The sequence below is a fragment of the Barbus barbus genome (assembly GCF_936440315.1).
Source record: "Barbus barbus genome assembly, chromosome: 2".
Taxonomy (NCBI): domain Eukaryota; kingdom Metazoa; phylum Chordata; class Actinopteri; order Cypriniformes; family Cyprinidae; genus Barbus; species Barbus barbus.
In genome coordinates, this window is record NC_136730.1 from 8,282,911 (window position 1) to 8,306,803 (window position 23,893).

General features: G+C 37.4%; 2 protein-coding genes and 2 pseudogenes across 6 annotated transcripts in view; 2 read left to right on the plus strand and 2 right to left on the minus strand.

The window, feature by feature from the left end:
- Nucleotides 1–968, minus strand: part of LOC306886566 (Y+L amino acid transporter 2-like) — a 22,633-nt gene extending 21,665 nt beyond the window's left edge. Inside the window, exons 1-2 of one of the 2 annotated variants that reach the window (XM_079443761.1) lie at nucleotides 902–968; nucleotides 398–468 (exon numbers count right to left, since the gene is read on the minus strand). The gene's annotated coding sequence lies outside the window, so the exon portion shown is untranslated. The remainder of the gene's footprint in view (nucleotides 1–397; nucleotides 469–901) is intronic. The other variant, XM_079443762.1, reaches the window with a different exon arrangement.
- A 2,994-nt stretch (nucleotides 969–3,962) lies between these two features.
- Nucleotides 3,963–5,608, plus strand: LOC306877031 (E3 ubiquitin-protein ligase CCNB1IP1-like; annotated as a pseudogene). Its single transcript has 4 exons — nucleotides 3,963–4,236; nucleotides 4,319–4,464; nucleotides 5,135–5,291; nucleotides 5,487–5,608. The product of its transcript is annotated as an E3 ubiquitin-protein ligase CCNB1IP1-like (transcript).
- Nucleotides 5,609–6,200: 592 nt separating this feature from the next.
- Nucleotides 6,201–12,535, minus strand: LOC306883645 (tetratricopeptide repeat protein 5-like). 2 transcript variants are annotated; one of them, XM_079439005.1, is made up of 11 exons: nucleotides 12,232–12,535; nucleotides 11,729–11,859; nucleotides 10,912–11,044; nucleotides 10,520–10,731; nucleotides 9,857–10,010; nucleotides 9,008–9,099; nucleotides 8,834–8,890; nucleotides 8,506–8,652; nucleotides 7,577–7,791; nucleotides 7,292–7,436; nucleotides 6,201–6,614 (listed from the first exon to the last, which is right to left on the minus strand). In XM_079439005.1, exons 2-11 carry the CDS (start codon nucleotides 11,801–11,803, stop codon nucleotides 6,495–6,497), a joined length of 1,350 nt encoding a protein of 449 aa, XP_079295131.1. In that variant the 5' UTR covers nucleotides 11,804–11,859; nucleotides 12,232–12,535; the 3' UTR covers nucleotides 6,201–6,494. The 2 variants fall into 2 exon arrangements, with proteins under 2 accessions (XP_079295131.1, XP_079295132.1); XM_079439006.1 differs by having other exon boundaries at nucleotides 11,729–12,530.
- LOC306877041 (epididymis-specific alpha-mannosidase-like) lies at nucleotides 12,314–23,758 on the plus strand (annotated as a pseudogene). The gene is made up of 13 exons: nucleotides 12,314–12,406; nucleotides 12,489–12,518; nucleotides 14,851–14,969; nucleotides 16,199–16,388; nucleotides 17,132–17,259; nucleotides 17,362–17,639; nucleotides 17,722–17,908; nucleotides 20,069–20,179; nucleotides 20,302–20,474; nucleotides 21,517–21,663; nucleotides 21,819–21,931; nucleotides 23,434–23,554; nucleotides 23,667–23,758. The product of its transcript is annotated as an epididymis-specific alpha-mannosidase-like (transcript).
- The last annotated feature ends 135 nt before the right edge of the window (nucleotides 23,759–23,893 follow it).

Consider the following 23,893-nt stretch of genomic DNA (forward strand, 5'->3'; position numbering starts at 1 on the left):
GATTAGAGATACAATAAAAGTTTAAGTGCAGGATTAAAGGAAGCCCAAGTAAGGTTGTTGTGATAACCACAATATTGCAATACCAAAATACTGACAAGCCAGCTGCATAGGATGGCAAATCATTTTACGGCTAAGCCCTTCTCATTTTACACTAAATGAATGTGTTTTTAAATGTTAAATAAGTTAATATGAGGGAAGAGTGTTTTTCCTTCAAGACTTTGTGTACCATTGTGATTATTTACAGCGGCTGCATAGATCTGCACTAAAGCCTAAACCGTCAGAGATCAACATGTGCAATTACCTGCATCTGTCCTTCTTCAGGTCATATATTAATGAATATTTGTTATAATAAATTATACTTAAGAGATGTGTGTAAAGAGTTTTTACGCATACTGACAAGCTTGGTCTTCCATCCCCTCTATAAGATGCAAAATCATTCCTTTCCATGGTAGCTTCATTTTTCAATTTCTCAATCCATCCATAAAAAAAAAAAAAAAAAAAAAAAAAGTGTTTATAACAATATCAGAACTTTTGCATTGTCTGTTTGTAGTACTCTCTTGACAATGAATGAGAGAGACAGAGACAAGAGTTAGTGGTTGCCCAAGCGGTCCTCTTTGTTGTCTTTAATAACATTAACACATATAAATACTCAAATCAAATCACAGTAAACAAATAAATATATAATCATATATACAGAAATGTTGTAGATCTTCCACACATCTGGATTTACTCAAATATCTCAGATCAACTACTCGGGTAAGTATTTCAGGTAGTACACAAACGACTATGAAACGGGTATTAAAATGACACAATTACACAAATGATCAATTTAAACAAATTATTAACACATTAAAGCATGTAAACTGTAGTTTGGCATTGACTTTTGATAAATGTAACTAACCTTGACAGTGAATGAGAGAGACAGAGACAAGAGTTAGTGGTTGCCCAAGCGGCCCTCTTTGTTGTCTGAGGATGCGCTGCAGTTGTCACGGTAACTCTACTCTCTCTCAACTGCCACCAGAATTCGGAAAATGCAGCTGGACTGTCCAGTGCAAACTCATTATAACACATTCAATTAAACTTATATACACATGTAAATAGACACAGACATACATAAAATATATACAAATTATTTAATATTTTTATGACTCAAACTCTCACCTGTCTGGTTACCAACATTCTTAAGAATATCTTCTTTTGTGTTCAACAGAAGAAAAACTCGTACAGGTTTGGAACAACATAAATGAGTAAATGACAGAATTTTGGTTGAAATATCCCTTAAAGTAATGGAAGAAAATAAGTAAAGACTGAACTGAAATGACACCTACCACACTTGGCACATTCAAGAAGCATGGGTACACAAAGATAGTGGAAGTCCCCTTTGATATCCACGACCTGCCTGATGTGCATCTCCACTGCTGATTTAATAAAAAAAAAGATACAAATAATTGAAGTATTGATCTCAAAAATATACCTTTTAATTAAGTTCTAATATCTATCAAAAAGTCAGATGATGTAGTAAACTGCAAGTTAGTTTACCATGACACATTTAAAGGCCAACTGACAACGGCCAACAACCAAAATGTTCTTTCAGAGTAAAAAAAAAAACACATTTGGCTGTTTTTGACATTAATTACATTTATTACTTACAAATCCATCTCCTTTTCCTTTAATCCGACCCAGCAACGATGTGAAAGAAGTGACAAAAACAAGCTTTTCAGCACTTGATGGGTTCTCCACCCTTCTCCACCAAGTGACTGACACAAACTTTGACGAGCAGTCTCCTGGACTTTAACTTGAATGATCCTGTTTTCCTTTGTTCCTCAGGTAACACTGCTGCTTTGCTTTGAAGTAGAGAGTGCAGGCCTCCCTGTTCATTTGGCACTGGAACAGTCTACAAACATGACATGATGGCCGTGAATTTTACATTTTAAACGCTATTATGCACAAAATAATCACATAAATCCACGGGATGGGAATAAAAACAAAATACCTGGATGGGGCCTCTCCAGCATTCGTTTAGGGCTCCTGTGCTTGACGTGAAGACTTGAAATCGGTCTTAATTTCTGTCAACATCAGCAAATTCTTGAAAGCAAGGATGGGCAACTTCGGTCCTGGAGGGCCGGTGTCCTGCAGAGTTTAGATCCAACCCTAATCAAGCACACCTGAAGAAGCTAATCAACGTCTTCAAGATCACTAGAAAGCTACAGGTAGGTGTGTTTGATTAGGGTTGGAGGACCGAAGTTGCCCATCCCTGCCGTAGAGTATAATGCGAAGAGAAGAAACAACATTCAGCCGTGTCACCCGCATCAAACAGCACAAGCACTGTCAACCCACCTGATGCAGCGAAGCAAACCCTTACCAGCATAAATGCTATTTAAATTATTTAAAATAATATTTAATTGACTTTTTTGATGTAATATTGATTAAAGCATGCATAGTATTGTTATGCTTTTAAATTGCACATTTATTTGTTGTTATATTAAATCTATGTTTGATTATATCTTTGGGATGCAAGAGGCACCAATTTCGTGGAATGACCCTTGCATTATTTACTGCTGTTCGGAGGAGGTACCATTTTCCAAATTCGTGTTTGCTCATAGTTTTGGGTAGTAGCTACTTAGTCGATCTAAACAACGCAAACTTGGGATATATAAGAAAAACAGAGAAGAAAAGAAAAGCAGAAAAATTTCAAGACTTGCCTTTCTCATGCCCAGATGATGCATTCGACACTATGGAGAAATGCTGCATCTGTGAATTTCTCTTCTGAGAAGGTCATGGATGAATTTTGGCTACAGATATATGCTGGAGGAGACCAGTGTTTCCAGCAAACACTCAGTGTGATCACTTCCCACATATTTAATGCTATTTGAACAATCATTGGGCTAATAATAATAATAAAACACTATAGTTCAAAAGGTTTGGATTAGTAAGATCAGTAATATTTCATGGATGCATTACATTGATCACAAGCTGCCAGTAAAACTGACAGTAGAAGACTTTTACATTGTTACACATTCTGTCTACAATAAATGTTTATTTGAACTTTCTAAGTAAAATTTGGTAATATGGCTTTTGAAAATTCAGCTTTGCCATCACATGAAGAAAATTACATTATAAATTGTAATCATATTTCACAGTAGGCTATTACTGTTCTTACAGCGCTTATCAAATAAATGCATTCTTAGTGACCCTTAGAGACTTATTTTAAAAACATTATTTTGAATAGTGTGTAACATATAGGCAACCAAGAGAACATGATTTATTTGAAGAGGAATGAAGAGACACTTTTTCTACTTTCCCCCCTGCTCCTTTCTCAAATATATGTAATTTTATTGGTACATTGCATTTGTTTTGTATATGTACCTTGCTTAATATTTGTTTATTTACATTTATCAGTGCTATTGTATCTATGTATATAATGTTCAATAAAAAAAGACAAAAATAAGCAACCTTTTATCATGAAATGTGTTTCCTGTTTCCTTAGACCAAACCACCACATATTTTGGTAAGTGCAACGTAGCCTACTTGACCAGTGAACGTCAATTTTTTTCGTACGTAAACAATATTTATTTATATTTTAAAGAATGTTTGTCTCGAGGAACAAAAGTGTATCATGGCGCCTCTGTAATTATTTGAGTTCGCTCAGTCAGCAGCCAATCAGATGAGGCCAGTCAAAACCCGCGCGGCGCTCTACCTGTAAATAAAGAACACACGTGCAAACTATCCTGGGTTTGTAAAGCTACATATTTGTAGAGAGAGATACATAAATATCTATTTTATTGCCGCGTTATTTGATTTGGGATTCGAATAGAACTAAGAAAGCGCTGCTAGCTTACACGTAAAGCGCACACATAGCCTAATCTTTTATCGTTTTTTTGTCAGACTCAGCTTAACCAGTAAAACAATATACATATAGAAATATAAAACTTTAAATTTCTGTTCCTTCCATAAGAACCGCCATGTCTGCGTCTAAATTCACCTTGCTGTGTAATTCGCATAAATGCCGGGCAAAGCTGAGTGGGTTCGCGTGGGTCACGGCCTGCTCTCATGTCTTCTGTGATAAACACGGTTCAGAGGAGTTCAGCCGCACTCCTGCCATCTGCCCCGCCTGCTCCTCCATGCTCTCGGGCAAACTGGACGTCTTTAGAACCGAGCTGGCACCATCAGAGCAATACAAGACTATGGTTTTGGTCGGAAATCAGTCATAAAGCGCTAGACTTTTGGACCTACCAGGTTTGATGTCTGCAGAAACTGAGAGAGGTTGGGATTAATGCACCTTCCTTCAAATTTTTACATTTGTTTGTGGTTATTTCAGGTTAATCAGGAGAGGATCCTGATGGAGTACAATCTGTCCAGGGCTGGAGGACAAATGCTTCAGATGGAGAAGTGTATGATCCAGCAGAACCAGAGCAAAGAGCTGGAGTTAAATGCATTAAGAGGAGAGATTGCATCACTGAAAAGGTCCCAAATATGATCATGCCATCAAACCAATGCCTAGTCTCACTGTTGATACACAGTAACTGTCAAAATACCTACTTTATATATAAAAAAATAGCTGTGCTATCAAAACTTTGAAATAAGAAAAAAATGGAAGGAACATTTTTGTTAACCATATAAAAACATTTTTGGTCTTTAAAAAAACCACCACTCATCCATTTCAACAAGTGGATGCATTAAATTGATCAAGTGACCATAGAGACTTTTATACTGTTATAAAAGTGTATTTAAAATAAATTGTTCTTTTTATCTCTGTTCATAAAAAAAAAGAACTTAAAATGTATGTTTCCACACAATATTATGCCGCACAACTGTTTTAAACATTGATGATAATAAATGCTACCATTTGTTATTACATTACAACCTTCGCCATCAAGGGAATAAATGTTTTTAAATATATTTTAAGGAAAAAAAAAAGTTGATAGTGCTTCAAAATTTCACTGTATCAATAAAAATGTTTGGTGGTTGCACATGTTGGAGTGCCTTTGGCTCACAATGTAAAAGTTTAAGATCACAAGTAACATTTAATCAAGTGTGTCCAAGTACTTTATATATAGAAGCATGAGAAGGATGCTTTTCTTGTATTTCTTTAACAACAAACAGTGTCCTCACTTTCAACTTTTACATTCTCTAGGTGCTGGAGGAATATAAGCGAAAGCACAATGAGGTTTTGGAGCGGCTGAATGAACGAAATAGGCAATATCAGAAGCTGCAGGGACTACTTGACTCACTACGGATGCACACGCTGGGAACGGGAGAGAAAGATCACATTTCCCACCCTTTCACTACAGGTCAGGGGGGAAAAAGCAATGGGTAGAAAACAAGTATAATGGTTCCTTATTTAAACAGATTATTTTGATTGTCTATTTTACCCTGATCATCAGATCAAGAGTTTTTTTATCCCACTTTTAGACCAAAATTGTTCAGATGTGATCAACTGTTGTAAAGCACAGAATATGAAAAATCTTTGCAATTACTGTCATCAGGTTTGGTCAAACAGCGCTCACCGCAAAGCAGTCCTTCATTCCTGGCACCAGAAGGTGACAGGTTCTTCTCTCTGGGATCAGAAAACGTTAAAACTTTCTTCCAGTTCAGCACACCCACTTGAGACAGAGCCCAGTCTTTTATCAAGAAAAACTAAGTTTGACATGAGTTTCACTAGGATGCTTGTTTCTTTCACTTAGGAATTCTGATTTCAGTTCTAACTGCCAAATATGGTTGATTCGGTTTAGTTTTGTGTGCTCTTCCAAGTTGGTTATTTATTGATAAAGCTGTTACTGTCAGGAAACTGTCCTGTGTGTCATGTGTTCCTGCCCCTTGTGTCCATATTTGGTTTGTTTCCTGTCCTTGTTAAGCGTAATCATTAGTTAATTCTTGTCTAGCCGTGTTCGTCTCGTTATCTATGATTTACCTGTGTATATTAGTCCTGTCTGTTTAGTTAGATTTTGTCTGGTCTACTCGTTATCCCCGGTGTGTGACGTCCTTTTCTGCCTTGCCTTGTCCTGCCCTGTCCTGATGTTAAGTAAAGACTATTATTTGAGTTTATATCCTCGTCTGCGTGTTCCTGGTTCCTCCCTCGTGTGTGCACCGTGACAGTTACACCATTTAAAGAAGCTGTTATGCTGTAAATATTACTCGCAACACATTTCCACCAATGTAAATGACCTTAATGTGGAAAATAACTCATAGTTAAAATGTGAAAAACTCTACGTTAATTATGTTTATTACCTGTAGGAACTGCCAAACTGATCACAGTAAAACTGGGATTTATTTATTTATTTCACAACCCAAATATGAAACAGACTTCACCACAATCTAAACAATGATACCCATCAGCAAACAAGAGGGAAATTAAAAAAGGGAAATGATTTGAAAAAATATGTACAGAGTTTTCCTGTCCTCACAAACAGGAACAGAACAAAATATGTACAAAATGGAAAAACACTACCCTCACTGATCTCAATGCTCTCAATGTATGTCCTGTCTCTGGGTTTTCATTCACTTTGTGGTTTGTAAGTAACAAAGGCTGCACTTTGGCTTTTCATCACCTGCCTTTTCCCATTGACTATAAGGAGCAAGGGAGAGTCCAAACGTATACTTCGGAAGTCATATGACTGTATAGGGAGAAGCAAAAAAGAAACGTATTATAAAAACATTGTATATATTACACCTGTTGTAATGCAAAAAATAAGCACTTTACATTTACAATTGGGTTATTATAACTGTGGCCACAGATAACAACTGCAAACTTTATATTTGCTTGATTGTGTAAATATGTACACTACTGTTCAAAAGTTTGGGGTCAGTAAGTAAATATATTTTTAAAGAATTTAATCATTTTATTCAGCAAGTATGCATTAAATTGATTAAAATACTGTTTTTTTTTAAACTTTCGATTCACCAAAGAATCCTGAAAAAATAAAATAAAGTACAATGTTGTGGCAAAACACTAGGCAGCACAACAGTTTTCAACATTGATAATAAGAAATGTGATTTCTGAAAGATCACATGACACTGAAGACATTCAAAAAAAAAAATTAGATTTGCATCACAGGAATAAACAACATTTTAAAACATAATAAAAAGAAAACTATTTGTAATATATTTGTAATAATATTTCACCATATTACTGGTTTTTACTGTATTTTTGATCAAATAAATGCAGCCTTGATGAGCATAAGGGATTTCCTCGGAAAACATTTTTAAAATCTTAATGACCCCAAGATTTGGAATGATAGTGTAAGCAGAGGCATAAAACTTTAAAGTATAATGAAAAGTCTTTTTTACAAACCTTATCTTTATGTGTTACGCTGTGCCGTTTAACCTGTGGTTCAGGAATGACTACAGTATCCCCTATTAAAACACCCCAGCTGTCTGCTGTATTATACACCATGACTACACAACAGGTCTCATCACTGTCCACCATGCCAAATGTGCTGCAAGACAAAAACAAGAAAACCATTTTAAGAATAAAAACAATACAATCAGCAACCAGTTAGCTATATCCAGTAAGCTTCTAGTTTTGTTAGTAAATATTTGAAGAGGTTGTAAATGTGGCAGAGGCATTTAAACTCACAAGGCCATACGGCCCTCTGAGGCCAGGCTGAAGACCACTTTTCCTAGCGCTGCCACCCCACCGTTATGGCCGTGAGTGAGAGAGGATAAGCTGCGGGGTTCAAGGCTCCCCACACGGCCTGAGGGAGACCGGAACTGAGGGGAGGAGCACGGGCCCAAAGCAGAGGTACTGAGTGAGGAGAGCATGTTACGAAGACGCCGCGCTTTTACTTTCCCCTGAAACACAGAGACAGTGGGGTTAATGAGATTTCTTATGGACCTCCAGAATATTGTTTTGACAGTACTTTGTCCTCATTTGTAAGTCACATCTGCTAAATGACTAAAATGTAAATGTAATCTACTGCCATCTCCTGGAAACAATCCAAAATGACAACCAAACAACCTTTTCAATGAGCTTTTACACAATCAACAGAACTAAATCAAGCTCTGTGCTGCTAAACATGCTACACCACTTCACATTCGGGGTGTTTTGTATCAAATGTGTTTAGGCAATGCTTTTTTTTTTCCAATATAATAATTATATACACTGTAACAGTTGGACAGATGCAAGCTTAATTTCCAAATGCCAAAAAAAAAATCAAGATGCGTTGTCAATTTAACACACTTTTGTAAAGCCAGATAGTCAGTCTTCAGTGAAAGAGCCCAAATATGTAAATACTATGATTTTCACACTAAATTCAACAGAAACTCCAGTACAATACGCAGATTTTGAAATGCTCATGACAGACAACATTATCCATACCTGACAGTGATTGGCTGCCACCTTCCATTTTTCACTCAGTGTTTGAATAAAGTTGAGCATGTCTGAACTTTTTAACATTCTCACATGCTCTCGACACTTCTACTGTCAATAGCTCAGCTCCCATAGAAATTAATTGAAAATGCCTGTTCTGCGCCAGTGAAAACAATGTCGTTGTTCATTTCCCTCACCTTATTCTCTATTAACATTGTAACCTGGTCTAGGTAATTCAGCAGCTTTTTTTCTTTCTCCCGAGCGTCTTCCCAGCCAGGATCCAGAGCTGCAGCACGGCTGTATCCATCTAGAGCTGAACTGTACATCTCCTCATACTGGAACAACTGGTGACAGAAAGGAGTTTCTTAGGTCTGCTTCACACAGTGGAAGTGCAACAGCAGGCTGTTTGCCAGTTTAGAATATATAACAAATTGGATAAGATGCTGGTTTTACTTTGACACATTTGCTGGTGCACACCCACCAGTTTAGAAAAGTGTGTGAGAAAGCAACTGAAAGAATGGTTACCGTAGCCCTGTTGAAGTGGAGGTCAGGATTCATTGAAGATGCTTTGTCGATTTTCTCCTGTAAATATGCAGACAAAATTATTAGGTAAAAAGATGACAACCAGCTTTGGCTAATTAATATTAAACATATGAATGTTTGGATGATACATGAGTGAGACGAAGAGGAAATACTCACAGCCTGTGCATAGGCACCGAGGGCTTGTTGAGAGAGCTGTGGGTTTTGTCCACTGGTAAAAAACATGGAGATATACGCATTTCCTAAAATATCTGTTGGGTCAAAGCAAAACAGCATAAAATAATTTTAATTTTTTTCAATATACCAACATTATAAACTCTCTCTATTCAGAAATGCAGTTAGGAAAGAAGCTGCGTTCTGATCGACAGCATGGATATCTATTGGAGTTCACTTGACAAAAACATTCATTTGGATTGAATTTGATTTAAAAGCATAGTTCACCTGAAAAGGAAAATTCAGTTATCATTTACTCACCCTCATGGCGTTCCAAAACTGACTGACTTTCTAAGATAATACATTTTGAAGAATGCTATAAACCAGGGGTGCCCAAACTCGGTCCTGGAGGGCCGGTGTCCTGCAGAGTTTAGATCCAACCCCAATTAGACACACCTGAAGCAGCTAATCAAGCTCTTACTAGGCATACTAGAAACGTCCTAGCAGGTTGTTGAGGCAAGTTGGAGCTAAACTCTGCAGGACACCGGCCCTCCAGGACCGAGTTTGGGCACACCTGCTATAAACAGTTTCAAATTCCGGTTGACTTCTGTTGTATGGACAAAAAAAACTTGGTTACTTACAATCTTCAAAATATTTTCTTTTATGTTCCATGAAACAAAGAAAGTCATATAGGTTTGGAAAGACATGATGGCAATTAATTAATGACAGAATTTTTATTTTTTGAAGAACTTTCCCTTTAAAATAGCGGAATAAACTCAAATACATTTTACAGTGTATTCCACTAGGAACACACTTAATGTGTTCTTTTCTGCAATAGCCGTGTAATATACTCACACCACGAAGTCCCATCAGTGACATCGAGTTGCACAGCCTGCCTGGCCAGCTCCACGCTCTCCAAAATGCGTTTGCTCTGCTCCTGCATGTCTTCTTCTGGTGGCAGCTGTCGCAGCACCATAGACAGGCTTCTCAGAGACACTTTATTCTTACTCTGGATGAAGATATGACACCAAGAGTTCATCTCAGAGCTTCGTCAGCAGTACCATATCAAAAGAGACCGACATCCCCCCAAAAAATTGGATCTCATTCACTGTTATTTCCATGGATTATTGCATATATGTTATGTGTATTATTTGTTTACACAACTTCAGACTAAAAATTCTGCCTAATTCATAATTTCATCACTCTTCAGCCAACATAATGCTCTTTAAAATCAAGCTCTCACCTGAGCACTTGCAACAAGAGCCTGTGCCTTCCTCAAATAAAGTTCAAACACATCTTTTGTACAGACAGAGAAACTTTTTATACACAGAAACCTAGCAGCTTGAGCTATATTGTATATGATCAAATATATTTAAGATAAAATAAAATTTCATCTTAACATGGTTATAGGTGAAGATTGGGATATAGAATTCTAGAATTACAGTATAAGAATTATACCACATGTAGGCACATTTAATGAATGGGACCCCTTATTCTTGGCCATGTTAAAAAACGTACCTGCTGTTGTGCACCTGTGAAGCAGGTCTTGGCCGCTGTCAGGTCTCCTTTTTTCCAGTACTGCTCTCCCAGTGTGTTCCAGCCCTCAACCAAACCTGGTTCCAGTTTAACGGCCCGGGACAGACACTCCTCTGCAGTCTGACTGAACTCTGGAGCGACGTTCAGACACCGACCCCGTTGCAGCAGGAACTGGGTGCTGTGTTTGTACAAGTCTGTTGAAATGATAAAATAATAGCAATAATCTTTTGACATTTTTAATGGTGCTGAGACAATAATTCTGGTGTATTACTATTTTCTATCAACATACTTTCAAATTAATTGCCATAATATATTTAATTAAACATTAAAATTTCTTTGCCATAAAAATTTGTGGAACACAAAGAAATCCCCACCTTCTTTTTCTTCCAGTCTCTTAAGTGTCTTTGCCATCTCTTGAGCAACATCATTCTGTTTCCTGCCAGCATCTTCAACACTGTGCGTCTCAAAGTAACAGTCCCTAAATGAGTAAAGATCATCTACCAGCTCCTGTGAGAGAAACATGCTATTATTAAACAACTGAACATTTGAAGTTCCTCAAAAACTCATGCATTAAAGGCATTGTTCAGCCAAAAATAAATTCTATGATCATTTCATCCCCCTGTGAAACACAAAAGGAGATCTTAGACAGAATGACAGCCCCAGTCAGCACTCACTTGCATTGCATTCTTTTGTAATAAAATGAAAGTGAATGAGGTTTTATTTTGCCTTTACGGAAAAAAGAAAGTTGAAGAGATTCTACTTTGCTGCTGCTTTCTCTTACAAAGTTACAATTGTACGTAAATCTTCTATCAAAATGTCAGTAGAGTAACTGCAGTGAAGAAAAACTACTATAGTTAAGAGAATAAAAGTATTTGTCATCAAACATGAGATGAAAAATTATGAAAGCTTCTTAGACTGTTTAAAGAAGAACTCAAATTAATTTATTATAGTTTTACAGTACAATAAGTATCTCTAGCAGTGAGAGGTGATTATTTAGATGCTACTATTATTTAGAGGTGATATTTAGATGCTACTTGTCCTAAAACCTGCCTCTTCTCCGTTGTTATAATGCAGTGTATCAGTTGTTATAGTGACGCTGCAGCAGCCATGAGTACATCAGCTGGGTGCTGTAATACCTATTTATTTCTACCTCACCAAAAGACAGAGGGAAATGAAAGAGTGAGTTCAAACCTTTAACACTTGCAACTCATCTTTGTCTGTTGTTTTCTGCTCCCCATCATTATCAACCTCGGCCATCTTTAACATGTAAAGCAGGACCAGAGCAAGCGTGATAAACACAGACGAGTGTGTTTGGGCGCCACCTAATGGCCAGGAGACGAACAGTATTTTATATTTATTTTTCTTTGACCAAATGTTTACTTTATAGTTTGTGACACAAAAATCTAGAAGGAAATTATTTTGGACATTGGCAAATCTGTTATCCATTTTGTAGCATTATTCACAACCTAAAATATGTTTACACTTACTTCAGGAAATCACCTCTTTGTGAAAACGTCAATAAGAAAGTGATTTTTAATTTTTAAGATTTTTATTTTATTTTATATGCAACCATCTAAAAACAACAAATAAATAAACATAAAATAGTAAAACGAGCAAAAATAAATATACAAATTTAAACGATAGATAGATAGTAAAAGTGCGCATGCGCAAGCGATCACACGCCGTCGTGAGACTTTCCTGAAACACCGGTTATGATGTTTCGATGATCTTGTAGTGGCAATGGTGTTTTTATCTTTCTTTCTCGGTTTACTGCTCATGACAGTCTCTGAAAACGATGCAGCCGAGAGGATTCAAGCTTTCGTCGTTCCTCACAGTCATATGGATGTTGGCTGGGTGTACACCGTCCAGGTAAAACGCAGACATTAATGGCTTGTATGTTTTTTAAGAGTGGAGCTATCTTCATCAGTGCTGTCAAACTCCTCTGTTGTAGGAGAGCATGCATGCATACGCCAGATTTTCGGTGACGCTGGGCGGAGTAAACATGAATATTCATGAGTTTCCTGTTTCGCGTTAAAGCGCCACTGAAAATATCAGCGCACTCTAGAATCATCACAGCACAGAAAGTTTGACGTAATGTAATTATGTTTCAGTGTCAGTGGCGATCTACAGTGATCTTTTTTTTTTATTTTTTAGCTTTTGAAGTTTTGTTCATATGAGCTCAATAGTTTGTAGATTGTTATGTTTGATTTCATGATTACAGCAATTGATTTGCCTGCCTGTCATTAGGATATGCCATTAACATGTGTTATAAACCCCAGGGTCTTTTAAAGTTTTGTTTGATAACTTGATAACAAATATCTAAGGTGGCATAATGAACTGATACAATATTTAGTTTTGCTTGTTCAGCTGGTAAATAACAGATTGTAGTACTTAGCGAAAATCATTTCACATGATTTAAGTAGGTAAAGTAACATACCACATATTCATTTGCACTGTTACTACTATAAAGAAATGAAGTTATAATGCTGAATACATTAAAGACATTAAATGATTTGGTGTTAAGTTTTATGTACAAATGTGTATGTGGACAAGACATAATGGGGGGGGGGGTCATTTTAAATTGTAAATACATTTTACTTGTCCGGAAATCATCCCGGACAAGTAAAATGTATTTACAAATTCAGTGCCTTGATCTGTTAGGGGCACCAAATTTGTAGAACAATTTCTGTTACCTCCTCTGCGCTTTTGGTTTTCAGTGGGAAAGCCTCACAGCACTTTGTGAAGTAATCTGCCATCACACTGATATACTGGTAGCCTTCTTTCGTTGGTGTAAGCTTTCCCACTAAATCCATCCCCACAATATCCCAATGCTGTGTCACCTAATAAACATTCATTTATAAACAGCTGTAACAAAAATATTCCTTGTGTTTTTCATAAAAACATGAATTACCACGATAGGGGTATATTCTGTTGGGTTCTTCTGAGAAGCACTTGTCTTTTTTGACAAGCAGCACAGTGTTTGACCTAAAATATATTATCAAAATCAGTTTTGATGTAATAATAGATGTATGAAACTTACTTTTCACTGCTGGTTATACTCTGTATAATTGTGTATGTGACGAATAAAAATCTTGACTCTTGAATGAAAACATGACGAAGGATTCACATATTAAACTCACCCATTTTTTTATGTCCACAGACATACCAGGCCAATAAAAGCGCTTGTTTATGGCATCCAGGGTTTTTTAATGCCACAGTGAGCACCTATTGAGCTGCTGTGGAGCTCTTCAAAAATTTATTGGGCACTTTTTTCGTGCTGACCACTTTTGCCAAAGTACCTTCTTTTTTTATATAATACAAAGCTTCATCTAAAAAGTATAAAAATCATTATAAACAACCAGTGAAGCCACTAAATCCAGGTGTACATTTTACATTACTTTCAAAAATTAAGCTTTTAGCCCTTCTTAGAAATATAAATTTATCTTGTCTGGAAAGACCCTGAGGTATCTTTCCAAATCTTTTAAAGTCTGTCAGTGCTTTGAATTTAGCCTTATCCATCTTCAACACAACAGTGCAACATCTAATAAATGAGTCATATATAATTGGTCATTACATGTAATTGTGCATCACTGGTCTCTGTCATCTATCTATATTCAGTCAATAGAATAGAATAGAAATGTGTGTGTGTGGGGGTGTAGAAAAGGCTTAGGTTATAACGTCTTCTCTATACACACATTTGCGATTAAAACTAGCACCAAAATAACCTGTTGTCTTTATTGTATTCATAAATGCTAAATAGCCACATAAAGACTTTATCTTTTATCATCACACCATGTCTCTAACCATTTGAAACACTGTGTTAAGAATGTTTATATTACAATTTAAATATATTACAAAAACATGAATTTATTTCTAAAGCTGTGTTGATGTTATATAAGCTACCAACTGAGCAAACAAAAAGAATCACCCCAGAATGATCACAACTGAAACTTTATGTCAACACAGCAAAGATATATTTATATCAGTTATTAACAGTTTTAAAGATTGTCTAAATAAATTAGGTACATAAACAAAAATGTATGTTGGCTCAGTAAGTTGGAGTGTATCCTCAGGCACATCAACAAATTAATAGCTGTAATAATTAAACATACGGCACAATTTACAAACTATTGTGCCAAAATTAACAGTAGCGTAAATACCTGCTGAACTTTACACTTTGAAGCATTTCTTATTCTGAAAACAGTCAATATTTTCAGCGGCGCTTTATGCGAAACAGGAAACTCATGAATATTCATATTTGCTCCGCCAAGCATCACCGAAAATCTCAGACACCGAATATTTCATAACACCAGCAATATGTATGTGTAGTTGAAGAGCTGTCAGGAGTAAAAAGCCGTAAATTCATCGCAGTTGAACAGAGTTTCTCCGACTCTGGTGGGTGAATGTGGCAACAGATTGGCACAAGAAACAGGTAAGTACTTACAGATATCTTATCAGTTGTATTAGTAGTTTTAAGTAGGGTAGATTGGGGGGAAACGCCCCCCTTAAGGACTGTGTACATTTGTTTCTGTAAAACAAAGGTTAAATGGGACCCTGGACCACAAAACCAGTCTTAAAGGGATAGTTCACCCAAAAATGAAAATTGTGTTATCATTTACTCATCCTCAAGTAGTTCCAAACCTGTATGAATGTCTTTGTTCTGCTGAACACAAAGGAAGATATTTTGTGGGAAACAGAGCAGTTCTGGGGCACCATTGAACTTAGCCTATTTTTTTCCTACTATTGGAAGTCAATGGTGCCCCAAAACAGCCTGGTTACAAACTTTCTTCAAAATATCTTCCTTTGTTTACAATTTGGATATTATAGCTACTTCTATAATTGTGATGAACCCTTTTCACAGACTGTGATGATGTGCTTCCACCATTTTATGAATATTTATGAACACTACACTTTGTGATTTATTACCATGCATTAAATTGAAAAAGAATAGTTATAGGGATAGTTCACCCAAAAATGAAAATTCTGTCATTAATTACTCACCTTCATGTCGTTCCAAACCCATAAAACCTTCATCTTCGGAACACAAATGAAGATATTTCTGATGCATTCTGAGAGCCCTCGGACCCTCCCATAGACAGCAGTGTAATTACCACGATCAACGTCCAGAAACGTAGCAAGGAGATCAGTAAAATAATCCATGTGACACCAGTAGTTCAATACTTTTTGTGCGCAAAGAAAACAAAAATAATTACATTATTCAACAATTCGTCTCCTCTGCGTCACCCTAGCGCCATTTTGGAGAGTATCCACTGAACGTAAACCGTGTATGCTGTTCTGTGTCAGTGCCACACGGATACGTTTCTATGTTGTTTACGCTTTGATTTGAACGAAAACAACATATCCATGTGGTGCAGGTGACACAGAACAGCATAAACTGTTTACGTTCACTATCTATTTATGCCACTACCATTTCCTTTTGATCAACTTTGGGCAGCATGGCATTTGCAATTTATATTTATTTATTTGCAATGATGAAAATGTAAATTCATTAATGTCTGTCTGGTACTAAATCTTTTTCTCAGGAACGTTCTTTCATGATTCAGGCCCATAGGCCCAAATCAAACATGTCCCGACTAAGACATTAATCATTTGTGTATGACTAGAAATTGACTGGTCATTATCTCATCTGATTTGCACCAGGTTCAGCACCATGATGGCATCACAGGGACAGAATCACCCAAAGTGGCTGATATGTACATGGAGCATCTCATGCGAGGCATGATGGGAGCTGAGGAGCTCTTGGCAGCCATATTCTTGCTTCCACAAACCCTTGAACTTTCCAATGACATCCATCACACACCCCAAACCAGATCCACTACAGCGAAGACCGGTACATTTCTTTATTTATATTCTCTGAATCTTTCTTTTCAGCACGTAGATCTATGTTCTCTGTTCAGATCTGATCTTTTCCTGTTAATTGACCAGTGAAATGTGAAATGCATTAGACTTCTATTTGATTTAAAAAAAATTCTATTAAATAATTATAGTTTATATTGAAATAAAAATACATTTTAAAATATACCTGGATTAAATATACCAGCAGCCAACAAGATATGAGTAAAGGCCTGTTCACACCAAGAATGATATCTATAATGATTGCTATTATAATAACTATATTAGCATCCACACCAACACACAATAACGTTCTGCAGTTTCTGCCAGTCATCTACCACTTGCTCAGTGCTTGAGCTCTCTAAAGCAGGATGAATTCTGATTGGCTGTAAAAGTGATTTCATTTATATTTTTCCTTTATATCATTATTATTACAGTTATATTAAAACTTGATAGCTAAATAACTTAAGTTTAAATGTAATTATATTTTTTTAGTAGACAAACAAAATTGGCTTGTGGTTTTAGCCTATTCTCTTGGTTCTTGATTTTTATTTTTAGATATCTTATTAAAATCAATTGATAATGTAGACAGATAATATATAGATAATATTGACAGTTTAAGTACATTTTAATTATATTTTCAGTCTAATTGCCAGGATTAGTAGTTAGCAATCTTAAAATGTGAAGTAAAGTTTGGTTGAATAAAGGCTAGATTGTCTAATAAATGTTTTGTTGTTTCAGACTCCGGAACTGTTCTTGAACAGCATATCATCGTGTACAACCCACTTGCCTGGAACATTTCAACATATATTAATATTTCTGTGGCATATGCAATGGCAGTTGTGCTTGACGATGATGGAAAGGCTCAGGTTACAAAACATATTTTTTCTGTTGATCTTATTCATTGCTTCTGTCATGACATGCAGTTATCAGTTGTTTCAATTAATAACAGACTCAATAATTAACTGCAGATCCAGCAGTCGATGGAGTCTTCCACTGTCTACGATCTGTTCTTCGTTGCTGAGCTGGGTGGACTGCAGTACAGAAAGTACATTGTGCAGTTCCCACAATCCCACTATGACACTGGATCTGCCTGTGGGGCGACTCATGTGACCAGAGTAGTGAAATTTAAAAAGAAGAATGTGAGTCAGTGGAAGAGGACAGGTAGGAAGTTGTTTCCGGTGCTGAACGAGTGCTACAAACTGATGTTTGACCAAGAGACAAACCTTCTGCACAGCATCACAGACCGGTAAGTTCTCCTTCAATATGCATCAGATTGCCACAGTTATGTCCAGTGGAACATATCAGTTGATCTAGTCTATCCATTACAGGTGTAAAGAGATGAGAGTTTGATTACAGCAGGATTTCTGGGAGTATGTGGCCAATGGGGACATCCACTCTGGGCCAATCTCAGACAACTACATCTTTACTGCCAATGGCTCAGCTATTCCTGCATACAAATCTGTGGCCATGGAGATTGTGCCAGGGAAGGTAGTCTCAGAGGCAGTATTTCTACAGGTAAAAGAAAGGGTGTTTCTTGATATTCTGAATCTATTATGTCTGTCTACTTCTAGGGTTGTTGTTCTCTGTAAAATGCAAGGCAGCAATTTAAAATACAACTTTTCCACTTTTTTTGAAAATAGGCTCATTTTACAACTCCCCTAGAGTTAAACAGTTGAGTTTTACCATTTTTGAATCCATTCAGCCGATCTCCGGGTCTGGCGGTAGCACTTTTAGCTTAGCTTAGCATAGATCATTGAATCGGATTAGACCGCTAGCATTTGGTCATCAAAAATGACCAAAGAGTTTAGATATTTTTCCTATTTAAAGCTTGACTCTTCTGTAGTTACATCGTGTACTAAGACCGACGGAAAATAAAAAGTTTTTTCAAGCAGTTTTCTAGGGCGATATGGCTAGGAACTATACTCTCATTCCGGCGTAATAATCAAGGAACTTTGCTGCCGTACCATGGGTTCAGCAGGCGCAATGATATTACGCAGCGCCTGAAAGTAGTCCCCAGCTATATTATAACTAGTTACCTAGCTGGGGACTACTTTCAGGTGCTGCGTAATATCATTGCACCTGCTGAACCCATGGTACGGCAGCAAAGGAAATTATCTTTTGCTGCACATCAGGACTTGATCACCATCATACTCTGCTTATTGAGCACCGCTACGGCCGGGCATCATAACACATGATTTAATTGAAATGAAACAATTTCAACTAATCTATATGTGAAAGCGCAGAAGCTGCCACCATTTCACATTCTCTGTTTCACCGGAGTTAACTCCGCCCCTGATGCCCCCCCTGACTTTCACATGGTTTTGACTAGGTCCTGTAGACCTGAGCTATGTTTCCCAAGAGCGGCAAATATCATTGCCGCTGTCATTACGGCTCCGAATGTGAAACTTAACATACTTAGTCGAGCCAGACTCCATCGCTATAACACGGCGGGATTTTATACGTTCCCAAAGCAATGTAGAGTGACCAAATTGAAGGGGAACACTCTCGGTTACTCATGTAACCTCGGCTCCCCAAAATGAGGGAACGAGACATTGCTCTTATTGCCGTGTCACAGAGCTCAGGATCTTAGAATGCCAAGTTGCTTCAGTCAAAGATTCTGAATGAATGACGTACAAGCACTGCCTTATATAGAATGGGATTCTTGCTTATATTTTGCACGCTTGAACACCATTGGCCAGTTTCACTGGCGTGATTCAATAAGGCTTCAGTGGTATTCAAGGAAAAGGTATTTCCCAAAGCAATGTAGAGTGACCGAATTGAAGGGGAACCGCGACCCTGCCAACACTGATTCGCTGTACCCTTATCACATACTCGCGCACTCTCTCTCTCTCTCAGAAACACTCGCTCTCTCTCTCCGCGTTCGCGTCACTTTTGTCTAGCCCAGCGCCTCATAATCACACAATCCCTGCATCCCAATGTGCATATTGTAACGGGGCGAACAAGACGTGAGACGTGCGGATCCATTTGCAAGGCTTTATTCAAAGGCGAGGTCACAAAACAAGCAAGGTTCATGCAATGGCAAACAGGAACATCAAGGCAAGACAAAGAGTAATCCTAGGGCAAGCGTGGGTCGACGATCAGCAAACAATATCCAACAGGGCAAGGCAGAGAGATAATCCAGGTACACGAGCAGTAGTCCAAGAGAGGTGCAAACAGAGTCCGAATGGCAAGGCAAAGGGTTAATCCAGGAAACACGGGCAAGAATCAAAACACTAGAAAACGCGCAAGGCAAGACTATGACAACTAAGTGGGCTCTGTAGAGTAGCTATGGCTAGGAGAGTGATATACGCTATACAATCCTCGGCAGAGAGGAAGAGGAAGTCCATGGTTTATGTAGGGTATGTGATCAGTGCAATCAGCTGTGTGAGTCCATGTGGTGAGCGAGTGACCTCTGGTGGTGAGTTAACGGAAGTTCATATACCAGATTCATGACACATACTATCCACCCTATCTGCCCTAAATAGTATTGAAAATTACTGATATCACATAGAATTTAGGATGGCTAGTGTGCACACTGGGAGGCAGGCAATGATTACCTTCCACGCTGCGATGACGGCAAGAAATTGGGGTCAAACCTTATCAAACGATTAATTAGCAGTTTGTCAGATATTAAGAGATATGCTTATTATACGTCTGTTGTGTTTACATGCACAGAATTACTATCCAATGGTACGAGCGGCCTACATAGAAGATGATTCCAGCAGAGTTGTGTTCCTCAGTGAAAGAGCTCATGGAGTGGCCAGTCTAAGTCAGGGACAACTAGAAGTGAGGGCTTTCATTTGCCTTTCACACATACTTGGCACTGTTGTGTCAATCTCTAAGGCCTTACTTAGCTGTTTTCTATTTTACAAATGTTTTGTATTCTGTGCATTGCATGTGTGCATCAGGTGATGCTTCATAGACGGCTTTGGAACAACCAGGAGTGGAATCTGGGTTATAACCTGACTCTTAATGACTCTTCTGATGGTGCTGGGCTCCCCTTCTGCATTGTCATCTATCTACCAACAGGAGGCACTAGAGCTGCAGCACAGACCTGTGGTTATGCCCATTGACCAACCCCGTGAGTTTGCAGACACAGGCATTGCTCGACTAGTTTTCATTTCAGTCTCAGTTCCTCCAAAAAGTTTATAACATTCAGTGTTAACCTTCTAATGAGTAACAATAGGCAACATACTGTAGCGTACCCTCCATTTAGCGTACAATTTAGACAATTTATTCCTCGTATGTGTAAACGTACCTGGCAATAAAGCTAATTCTGATTCTGATTTATCTTTAATCCAAATGCTTGCCATTACTAATGTACAACTACTGACAAACAGGTGCAGTTTAAATTTATATTAAAAAAAGTTGTCAGTTAAAAATAGAAATTCCCTCCATTGGCCCAGTACCAAGGTTTTTACAGTAAACTAAACTACAGTCATGAAGATAAATATTAATTGAAATACAATAAATTAGAAAAAAAAAAATTCTGCTAGGTGATATGGCAACATGTCTCATTTTCAATTTTATTTTGACAATTTAATATGTACTAAAATAAATAAAACTGAAACTATATAGTCATATTAAAAAATACTAATAAAATGACAAAAACAAAATTACTAAAACTTTTAACTGAAATGAAAATGAAAACAGAAAAAATAAAAATGATCAAACTATTTCAGAATATTGAAATAAATAAATACTGAAATAACACTGCCCAGTACATCTTTCCTTAAAATGTGGAAGCCCTTTTTTAAACATACATATGCACACTTGCATCATCATCCAGATGACATAGATTTATAGTATTTTGTTTGTATTTAGTGTACCTACTAATTTATCTCTGTTTGTACATTTAAATGCTTTACCTTCATGTATTATTTATTTTATTACATTTTCATTATTACCTCCCTTTTGTGTGAAATTTCCTTGATTTTTTTTTTTTTTTTCATCTTGTATCATAAAAAATAAGAAAATCATTAACAAAAGTTGTCAATGTGAAGTAACAGTGATTTACCTAAATTGTACTGAACAACAATAACATTTCTTTTCCATATTTGTGTGTTTTGTACATTTTGGTAAGCAAACAGAGACCAAGAAATGTAAACTTTTCCCTTACACAGAAAAGCCGTGGAATCAGAGAGAGAAATTTAGTGGGCCGTTTGTTCAGCCGGTTGTGCTGCACCAGATCCTCCACATGCAGACCCTCAGCATCCCTGGCTGGAGCTACAGTCCTGATCACACCCAGCACCTCCACAGTCTCAACTCAGGCAGGCCACAATATACTGTACACAACAAAACTGGCAAAACAATCATGTTTCGTAACAGTTATGTGAATCAGGATTTCATGGAGAGACTCAGGGTGAAGTATAAATTCTGCTTATAACCAGAAACTATATTCAAAATGTACATATTATTTTTCAAGGTGGAGAGAGAAAGTCTGAGATAGACTTTGACCGTATTCTTTTGAGAATCACACACCTGTATGAAGAGGGAGAAGACCCAGTCCTATCACAATCCACCATTATTAACCTGAAGGTACATTTAAGCTGTTCATTTTTTATGTTTTTATTGGTAGAACAATTGCATCACCACTTAACAGTAAATGTATTTATTTACTTAGTCATTTAGCAGACGCTTTTATCCAAAGCGACTTACAAATGAGGACATATGAAGCAATCAAAACCAACAAAAGAGCAACAACGTGCAAGTACTATTACAAGTCTTGGTTAGCCTAACGCAGTACAGATAAATATTATTATTATTATTGTTATTTTTTAATCAAAAGACATAGATAAAATACAATTAGAATAGATAGTGCTAGAGTTAGAGGGTCAAGTAAAGATGGAACAGATGAGTTTTTAGCCGTTTCTTGAAGATGGGTACGGATTCGGCTGCTCGGATCGAGTTGGGCAGGTCATTCCAACAGATGGGAACAGTTAATGAAAAAGTCCTTGAAAGTGTTTTTTTGTGTCTTTGGGATGGTACAATAATGCATCGTTCACTTGAAGAACGCAAGCTTCTAGAGGGCACACAAGTCTGAAGTAAAGAATTTAGGTAAAGGGGAGCAGAGCCAGTGGTGGTTCTGTAGGCAAACATTAATGCCTTGAATTTAATGCGAGCAGCTATTGGTAGCCAGTGCAAATTGATAAACAGAGGCGTGATGTGCGTTCTTTTCGGCTCATTAAAGATTAATCTTGCAGCTGCATTTTGGATTAATTGTAGAGGTTTAATAGAATTGGCTGGAAGACCTGCCAAGAGAGCATTGCAATAGTCAAGTCTGGACAGAACAAGAGCCTGAACAAGGAGTCGTGTTGTATGTTCCGAGAGAAAGGGCCTGATCTTATTAATATTATATAATGCAAATCTGCAGGACCGGGCAGTTTTAGCAATGTGGTCTGAGAAATTCAGCTTATCATCAATCACAACTCCAAGGTTTCTGGCTGTTTTTGAAGGAGTTATGGTAGATGAGCCTAACTGGAAGGTGAGATTGTGATGAAGCGATGGGTTAGCTGAAATTACAAGCAGTTCTGTCTTAGCTAGGTTAAGTTGAAGGTGATGGTCCATCATCCAGCAAGAAATGTCTGTTAGACACGCAGAGATACGAGTAGCTATCGTCGGATCATCAGGATGGAATGAGAGGTAGAGTTGAGTGTCATCAGCATAGCAGTGATATGAAAAGCCATGTTTCTGAATGACAGAACCTAGTGATGCCATGTAGACAGAAAAGAGAAGTGGTCCAAGAACTGAGCCCTGAGGCACGCCAGTAGCTAGATGTTGCGACTTGGATACCTCACCTCTCCAAGATACTTTGAAGGACCTATCAGAGAGGTAAGACTCAAACCACTGGAGTGCGGTTCCTGAGAAGCCCTTTCTCAATAGGGTTGACAAGAGGATCTGATGGTTGACTGTATCAAAAGCAGCAGACAGATCCAGCAAGATAAGTAATGAAGATTTGTCAGCCGCTCTTCCAAGTCTTAGGGCTTCAACAACAGAAACCAAGGCAGTTTCGGTCAATTCTTACATGAATTCATTAACAGGAAGTTATGAGAGGCATAGGCGAAGTAACCAAAGTTCAGGAGCGTTCCCTCACTGGAACGTGGAATATATCAGACCTCCAGAGGTGGAGCTGGAAAACCAATGAAAGTGTATGGAAAGAAGGTGAGATTTCACCCTTGATTGGTAACTACAATGTTTGATCTGACAATTAAATCCTATTGAATAGATGTAATAAATGTCAGTGCTAAAAACGGTTTTTTTTCTCTGTTTACAGAGCAAATAGATTTTCTCAGCAGCACAAACCAGGACTTCAGTGTGACCATTTATCCAAAGGAGATTAGAACCTTTTTCATTTACTTTAAATAGACAGATTTGCAGAATCCGAGTTTTATCTTCTGTGAAGATTCGTTATTACGATTATTTCTGAATTGTCTGTAATGATTTTAAGATGTGTACAAGCTGAGTCACCTTTGGAAAATTTGCTTTATTTTTCTTATGAAA

Excerpts from the sequence above, each read along its gene's own strand:
- LOC306883645 (XM_079439006.1), bottom strand. The coding sequence starts at position 11,983 with ATGGATAACAGATTTGCCAATGTCCAAAATAATTTCCTTCTAGATTTT. Across the intron at positions 9,100-9,856 it reads CACTGATGGGACTTCGTGGT|ATATTTTAGGAAATGCGTAT; the intron begins GTGAGTATATTA and ends TTGACCCAACAG. Across the intron at positions 6,615-7,291 it reads GCGTAACACATAAAGATAAG|TCATATGACTTCCGAAGTAT; the intron begins GTTTGTAAAAAA and ends CTCCCTATACAG.